This window comes from Loxodonta africana, chromosome 4 (assembly GCF_030014295.1).
Source record: "Loxodonta africana isolate mLoxAfr1 chromosome 4, mLoxAfr1.hap2, whole genome shotgun sequence".
NCBI classification, from domain to species: domain Eukaryota; kingdom Metazoa; phylum Chordata; class Mammalia; order Proboscidea; family Elephantidae; genus Loxodonta; species Loxodonta africana.
The window spans coordinates 89,374,468-89,382,863 of NC_087345.1; the positions used below are offsets into that span (position 1 = coordinate 89,374,468).

The following is an 8,396-nucleotide window of genomic DNA, read 5'->3' on the forward strand; positions in this document are numbered from 1 at the left end:
CTGCGTAATAGTGCTTACAAAAATACCTTGCAGGGGAGGACACAGTTGGCAAATAAACATAGCAGGCACGTGTTATTTGCATAAAAATTGGCACTAGATAGCTCTTGGTCCGTTCCATTGTGCGCAGCTGTGTTCCTTAGAGTGACCCAAAGAGTGACTGGATTTTCCTGGATCCAGATCTTTGAAGACCCTCATCATCTCCTTCCCACTCCAAGTCTTCTCTTCTCTTGCAGGAATACTTTGGCTCCTCAATGCCTCGATAGTCGGGAAATGGTCTTTCCTGGGAGGAAATCTGGGGCTCTTGGGTGAGCCCTCTCTGGATAAAGCCAGGCATTTTCCTGCTCCCTGATGACAGATAAACGAGAAGGAGGCAGCACTGGAATAATAAAGCTAGGTGATCTCTGGAGGGGATAACTCTCCAGATCCCTAATTAGGGAGCACAGATAAGCTCCAAATTAGACCATTCCAGCTTGCAAGGGCAGCATATTCAGCCCACATATCCGAAAGCCTTTGTTGCTGCAAAGGATTTGAAGATCTCTGTTCTACAAGTTGCCCATGGCCCCTGGCTCTTTAGCAGGAGGACAGGAGATAGTGGAGAGACGCCCTTTTCCGGTGTCCTAGGCTGGACAAGGATAAAAGGAGGCAGCCCTGGGTGCCCTGTCGGTGTATTCTTTGCTCCGTCGTATGCTGGCTTTCTCTAGCTCTGTCTACTCCATCTGTCCCACCATGAGTCGACAACTGAACATCAAGTCTGGTGGTGACAAGGGAGACTTCAGTGGATACTCAGCAGTCATGCCAAGGAAGGCTGTGGGCAGTGTGGCTTCTTATCGGGCAGCTGGCAAAGGGGCTGGGGCTGGCTTTGGCAGTCAGAGCCTCTACAGTCTGGGAGGGAATCGATGTATTTCCTTCAGTGTGGCAGGTGGTGATGTTCGGACTGGAGGCTATGGCTTTGGGCATGGCTCTGGGCACAGAGGGGGCCGAGCCAGCGGCTTTGCTGGCAGCATCTTTGGCAGTGTGGCCCTGGGACCTGTGTGCCCATCCATGTGCCCACCTGGGGGCATACACCAGGTCACTGTCAACAAGAGCCTCTTGGCCCCCCTCAACATGGAGCTGGACCCTGAGATTCAGAAAGTACGCACCCAGGAGCGAGAGCAGATCCAGGCGCTGAACAACAAGTTCGCCTCCTTCATCGACAAGGTGGGTCTCATAGGAGGAGGAGAAAGCAGTCTAGGGAGATAGGAGCAACTTCTCTACTGCCTGGAAATGGACTGGGCATTGTGCATGAAAAGTTTGCAGCTAGACCTCAGGAAGGACTTCCTAAGCATAAACGGAGAAGAGACTTGAAAACTAGGTAGAACAAAGGAATAAATGAATGATGCTTTTTCGGGGGATTTGACAGAGAAGGGTGGGAAATTGTTGTGTGAAAGGTAGCCCTGCCTTGAGAAAGACATAGCGTGTTTGTGGAGGACAGCTAGATGGATCTCCAGTTTTTTGAAAAACTGAAAGCCTAATGAGAACAGTACTATTCAGAAGGAAGGGATCATTGTACAGGAAGGAAAGTTTAGCTGAGACATAAAGAAGACCATCTCCTGAGCCCTGGGTTGGGCAACAGAAGGCAGCTGTGAAATCTCCTTCTTCAGTGAGTTTTCAATGATTGGTCGTCTAGAAGGCTATGGAATGAGCACTTGTAAGGGGTTTAGTTTGCAGGGCATGCCATAGGTTGAGAGTAGTTTAACCTTCAGGGTCAATGACGTATGTCCATGATACCATTCATTGTGGTTCCAGGTGTCTGTTGTTTTGGGTTCCAGGTGCGGTTCTTAGAGCAGCAGAACCAAGTTCTGGAGACCAAGTGGGAGCTGCTGCAGCAGCTGGACCTGAACAACTGCAAGAAGAACCTGGAACCCGTCTTTGAGGGCTACATAGGTAACCTGCGGAAGCAGCTGGAGACGCTGTCTGGAGACAGGGTGAGGCTGGACTCGGAGCTGAGGAACATGCGGGTTGTGGTGGAGGACTACAAAAAGAGGTGAGCAGGTCCCACCAAAAGGTGATGGGTCATTTTCCCAGAGGCTGGTGGGGTCACCTAATCTCTGTGCCATTCTTCAGGAGGGGAGGGAGCATGTACCAAGGCCAGGGGCTCCTACTCCCTTCTCTGGTTTCTGGGGAAGGGCCCACCTGTTTGATCAGAACTTTCTACTTGATTGAGAGGAAGGGATTCCTGTGCTATTGACCAACTTAATGGTTGGTTCAGTTAGCTGGTTTGGGGCACTTGGGTAATTTCCCAGCGAGTGGAATGTAATGGAGATAGCCCAGGGACATCTCACTCCACCAGCCACCTCTGCAATGCTCACCCCTGGAGAGCATCTTTAGCTCTCACCACTCACCTGGCCATTGGGAGGAGGAGGTAACTTGGGGCTGGCTGTGGGGACTGGGGCCTCTTTACCTTCTCTCCCTGCCCACAGATATGAGATGGAGATTAACAAACACACAGCAGCTGAGAATGAGTTTGTGGCACTCAAGAAGGTAAGGGAGAGAAAGGCCTACAGACTCTGGTCTCTCTTGCTCTCTCCATCTCGAACAACTCTGCCCAGGACTCCAGCTCAGGCCACCTGGGGGAGAGGGCTGGTGCTTGAATGAGTGTGGAGTCATAGTGCTGGCCTCCAGCAAACTGGAGAAGGACAAACGCCCAGGAAACAGACAGAGATAAAGAGAGGTCTGGTCTGGGAGTCAGGAAGCTGGTCCTGTGTGATTTGAGGAAACTCACTCTACCTCTCTGGGCTTGTTTTCTCCAGGTATTTTCCCAAAGGCTCAGTGAGTCTGAGAAAAGAATTGATATTGAGTAATTTTATTCATTGAGATGCTTCCCTTTGTGGACAAAAATAGGATAAGCAGATGGCTTTGGGGGCAGGGGCAGGGCAGCTAATGGGATGAGGGTTATATTGACTGATGGTTGTGGGTGACCTCTTGGCAGGACGTAGATGCAGCCTACACGGCCAAGGTGGAGCTTCAGGCCAAAGTGGACTCTCTGGACAAAGACATCAAGTTTCTCAAGTGTCTGTACGATGCGGTGAGGACACTCCTATCCAACCTCTTCTCTCCCCATCCCCGCCTCTTTTCAGCTGAGGTCTCTGGTAGAAGGAAGATGCTAATAGGAGGGATATAGGATAAATGGAATGAAAACTGTTTTGATGGGAAGATGCAAAACCCTGCAATGGGAGGCCATGGAAGTGAGAGAGCTTGGGCTCCAGAGGCCATATACCCAAGAGAAAATCTCATCTGGGCCACAATAAAGGCCTTGTCCATGGGCAGGAAAATGGACAAAAATGACCCCATGAGGTCCTACTAAACCACAGATTGCTGGATTCTCTGATATTGTAGCATATACATTCTTGCACCTGACTTATATGCCTCCTACTGCTGGTGGCAGGTATTTGGTGCTTCCTGCTGCTATGGCCATTCTCTCTGTGTTTGATCAGACAGCTCTCCAGCAGGCCCTCCTTCCCTCCACTTCAGCCCTGTAGGTCCGAGTATCTCCTTTTGCCAGAGACCACAGGCCCAGAAGATGGAGAGAGCAGAGGAGGGAAGCTAAGGGGATCCTAACTCTGTCCTCACCTTTCAACTCAGGAGATCTCCCAGATCCAGACACATGCCAGTGAGACCTCCATCATCCTGTCTATGGACAACAATCGGGACCTGGACCTGGACAGCATCATCGCTGAGGTCCGCACCCAATATGAGGAGACTGCCCTGAAGAGCAAGGCTGAGGCTGAGGCCCTGTACCAGAGCAAGGTGAGCACTGGTGTTATCCCCTCCACTGGCCCCTCGCTTCCTGGGAGGGGACACCTCCCCCAGAGAATGAGAGTTACCTTTGTAGGCATGCTGAATGAAAGAAGGATTGATAACTATGTTCTACTCAATGAGTTAACCGTACTGTACCCAAAAAGAATTCTTGGCATAGACTGTTATCAGGGAAATATAGAATTTTTTGGATGAACATATCCAACAGAGAGGGTCAGGCAACCCTCTGATGGGGGAAAGAAATGAGGGGTTCCCATTATAAAGCAAATGGATTTACAAGAACTTGGGCATAGAAGCTATGGGGTGGAAGAAGCGTGACAAATATGGAGGAGAATAGCTACACAGAGTATCTTGATTGGTGAAACTGGGATGGGGTAGGTAGTGAGAGAAGAGGAAGCCTTGGGCTCTTTTCTGATGAGCATGGAAAGACTTCGGAGAGGAAGAAGCAGGATTCCAGGAATGTTCTGAGTAATAGAAGTGATGCTTTGGGGTGAAACCCTTCAGGGATGTCATCTTTTACCTGGGCACTGACCAGGGCTTACACCTGCCCTTGCTCTATGATTCCTTTTCACATTTGTTAAATCCCAACAACAGCAAGGATCACAGGTGTGGTTCATCCTGACTCTGGCCTCCACTTGTTCCTTCTTCCTTGTCCATGCCATGCCATTCCATCTTCCCTCAGGGACTGGGCAAGGTGAGAGGGAGTGATTCAAATTAAAGGTCCTGATCCAACAATTCCAGCAATGCTGCCTGTAACCCACCACCCCCAAAGGGTAGATGTGACCTTTGGCTTCTCTGCCCCTCTGCCCCTGCTACTAAGAAAGGGCTCCAGGAGAATGTAAGTTTCATGAGCACAGGGGCCTTGCCCATCCTACTCTCTGCTGTATCCCCAGGCCCTGGAAGAGAATCTGACCTTTAAAATGTACCTCTCTAAATATGTCTAAAATGAATGAATGAGTGAATTGAATGAAGGGGAAGGCCATTTAGAGAGTGCTTAATAAATATTGACGGAGTGAACTGCATCTTTCCTATCCAGCCCAGGAAAGACTGCAGGCAAGGGTGGTCAGGAAGGAGGGTAGGACCAGCAGACAAGCTCTGCTTAGAGAAGAGGGTGGGTTTCATGGTCAGGACCACCACCAAACAGCCGGAAGGATACTCAGATCCTGGCTCCATCACCTCTTGCTCCAGGGCCACCTACCCTGGTTTGCTGCAGTTGTCAAGTGTTTGGACAGATCACTGTAGGGCTCTGGAGGTGGCCTTATGCCAACCTTCCCCTACCTTGGTGAGGACAGTCCTTCTCATCACCACCTTCCTCTCTCTGGGAAACCAGATCCAGGAGTTGCAGCTGGCAGCTGGCCGGCATGGTGACAACCTCAAATACACCAAGAACGAGATGTCAGAGCTGAACCGGCTCATCCAGAGGATCCGGTGTGAGATTGGCAATCTGAAGAAGCAGGTGGGCAGCATCATCCCCAGAGTTCAAGTTCATCCTTGTGATGGGGAAACTGGAGACAACCCTGTGATAAAAGTCAGATCTCCCCAGCCTGGGCTCAAGAGCCCCTTGGCCAGCCACAGTCCCCTCCTTCCCATCTGCCTTTGTTCCCTTGAGATGAGAAGGGGCACCTGTTCAGAACTGGGGGTGGGGTGGGGCCTTGAACTTATTTCATCTAACTATTGTAAAGGAGAAAACCAGGGTTGCAGAGGGGAACTGACTTGCCCGGAGTCCCCCAGCTGGTTATTAATAGAGTCAGGATCAGAAGCCAGGTTTCCTCCTTCTTTTTTCCTCTCTTAGTTTCTTTCTGTGCCCAACAAGCCTGTCCCATCTCCCCATGGGGTATGCCACTCTGCAGGCAGGCCCCAAGCCTCCTCCTCTGCCGGGCATGGAACACACCTGGAATACATGGGGTGTGCATCAGAGGCCCCTCCGTTACAATATTAGGTTCCTGCCTCAGAGATGCGGGATGGTCCTGGGGACTGAGTGGGGACAGCAGCAGATGAAGCTCTCGTAGCCCCCCTCCCCAGGTCGTCCCCTGGGCGATCCTGTCTTACCTGCAAGCAGTAAGTCTCTAAACGGCATTAGGGGAGATGACTTTGAGGGAGGGAAATCTTTCCTGTGACTGCCCCACAGAACCAGGTCAATCCTGCTAGTGGTCAGATTGCCAAACTGAGAGGTCAGAACCCACTCTTCTCTCCCACCCCAACAACCCTCCACATCTGGCAGTGTGGTGAACACGGGGTCAGCTTTCTGTCTCTATATCACCAGCTTCCAGACTCCTGGAGGACCCTTCTCCCCACTCTGTTAGTTCTCGGCATCACAACATTCCTAGATATTCATCAGAGTATAGCTTCTGAAGTTGCAGCTGTCATCCAGCCCTTAACCTCCTGCCTCAGAAGTACAAACAGTCAACACATTTGTGTCCTAACCGAAAAGTTGGAGGGCCGAGTCCACCCAGAGGCACCTTGGAAGAAAGGCCTGGTGATATACTTCAGAAAAGTTAGTCATTGAACACTCTGTGCAATGACACATGTGGAGCACAATTTTACTCGACACACATTGGTTCTCTATGAATTGGAATTGACTCAGCTGGTTTAACCTTTTGCCCTAAGAGAAATCCCCTTCCCCCACCCAGACCAGATGTGAAAGGCAGTTATACAGACTCTCCCTGCAGAGTGGGGAAGAGTTCAGAGACCCTCTCACTCTTGGTAATAACAGGTAGGAAGGGCCCCTGATGGGGAGAAATTCTGTAGGCAAGAGTCCAGTCCATCACAGCAGGGGCTCTTGGCACACTGTCTCATCCTTAGAGGGCTCCTGGCTGGAGGCCTAACTCCTACAATTGCCATCTCAGGGGTGATTCTTCTAGACCTGGGATACTCTGAACCTACAGCCATCAGAGGTCTCCAACCCCAGGCCCTCAATGGCACCTTTGCAAATATCAAAGCTTCTTCCTGCCCTCCTAAAATGCAACTACTTCCACAGATTTTCACAACAACTCCTTTAAATATCTGTCTGCAGCAGAAAATAGAGGAGACCAGGTTCTGGTGGAGGCTCTGTAGCTACTACATGCTGTTACCTTGAGCCTCAGTTTCTTCACCTGTAAAATGAGGGGCTATGCTACCTAGCCTACAAAATCTAAAATTATTTGTGCTGTAATGGTCTCCCTGTTTTTTGGCCTTCAGTGCTCCAACCTGGAGACAGCCATCGCTGATGCTGAGCAGCGGGGAGACAATGCCCTGAAGGATGCCCAGGCCAAGCTGGATGAGCTGGAGGCTGCCCTGCACCAGGCCAAGGAGGAACTGGCCCGGATGCTGCGTGAGTACCAGGAACTCATGAGCCTGAAGTTGGCCCTGGACATGGAGATCGCCACCTATCGCAAGCTGCTGGAGGGCGAGGAGTGCAGGTGAGAGGGGCAGAGGGGATCACTAAGCTGCCGAGGGAGAAAGGGCTATAAGTGGCTCCCACCTGGCTGAGGGGCCATTAGGGAGCTGGGAGATGAGAGACAACAACGCTGGTGACAATATGAACCAGGCAGGTGATGTTTTGACAGTTGAACTCTGTGGAAGCTTTGTGCAAGGGGATGTCAGAGCAGAACCATGTAGCCCCAGCTGGCTGTGTGGTGCAGTGGAAAGAACCACTGGGGTCAGACTGATGTGGGTTGAACAACTGGCCTTGCCACATACTAGCTGTGTGGCCCTGCTATCATTTAATGTCTCTGAGTCTCAATGTTAAAACGAGAATTATAATCTCCATCTCCTGGGGTTGTTGCAGAGATGAATCAATATAATCATATGTATAAAAGCAGGCATCCAGTAAGGCTTAGCTGAATCTGACTCTAGACACTTCCCTGAGGTCTCATCCTCCCTAACCTTGTCTTATAGGATGTCTGGTGAGAACCCATCTTCCGTGAGCATCTGTGAGTGTTGTGGAAAGACACTCTGGGTGGGAAATCTGGGGACCCTGAGACAAGGTGCCCCAGCTGCCCTAACTATCTTACCCCATCCAAAAGTTTGCATTACTCCCTGTGAAGGCTCCCCTGGCTTTGAAAGAAACCTATTTCCTTTTAGTCCTATGGAAACAGTGCCTGTTTCCTTCCTGCCTCTCCCTGGTGCATTGCCATCTAGAAAAAGCATTGAGAATATGGACTTTGAGCCAAACAGTCCTGGAATCACCAGGAGAGCAGGAATCATGCCTGTGCCATGTGGCCCTCACCTCACACAAGGTGTGGCACAAAACAGGGCCTGAATTCCTATTTATTTGCTCACTGACTAGTGAGGGCTCTTGTGAGGGTGAAATGGGATGGCGTATATAGAGCAAGCCCTTGGGGATGACAGTCACTGTAGCGTCATCACTTGCTGATTGACACCCTTGCCTTCCCTGCTCTTGCCCTTCCTCCTCAGCTGTCATCAGCAGCAGCAGTGGAAGCAACTACGGCTTCCATCCCAGCTCCGTGAGTGCCGACCTCGGGGCCAGCAGTGTGGCCAGTGGCTCCGGCAGTGCCCGAGGTGGGGACACCAAGGCCAAAGGGGCCTTAGTGGGAGACCCCAAGGACTCCGAAGGCAAGAGCACCCCGGTCGTCACCCCAGCCCGGAAAAGCACCCGATAA

At 51.1% G+C, this 8,396-nt stretch overlaps 1 protein-coding gene across 1 annotated transcript; it reads left to right on the forward strand.

Annotated features, from left to right (window-relative positions):
* Positions 1 to 726: 726 nt before the first annotated feature.
* KRT74 (keratin 74) lies at positions 727 to 8,396 on the forward strand. Its single transcript, XM_003405037.3, has 9 exons — positions 727 to 1,197; positions 1,809 to 2,023; positions 2,460 to 2,520; positions 2,969 to 3,064; positions 3,622 to 3,786; positions 5,126 to 5,251; positions 6,973 to 7,193; positions 7,672 to 7,706; positions 8,191 to 8,396. Exons 1-9 carry the CDS (start codon positions 727 to 729, stop codon positions 8,394 to 8,396), a joined length of 1,596 nt encoding a protein of 531 aa, XP_003405085.2.

Excerpts from the sequence above, each read along its gene's own strand:
- KRT74 (XM_003405037.3), top strand. The coding sequence starts at position 727 with ATGAGTCGACAACTGAACATCAAGTCTGGTGGTGACAAGGGAGACTTC. Across the intron at positions 2,521-2,968 it reads AGTTTGTGGCACTCAAGAAG|GACGTAGATGCAGCCTACAC; the intron begins GTAAGGGAGAGA and ends ACCTCTTGGCAG. Across the intron at positions 7,194-7,671 it reads CTGGAGGGCGAGGAGTGCAG|GATGTCTGGTGAGAACCCAT; the intron begins GTGAGAGGGGCA and ends CTTGTCTTATAG.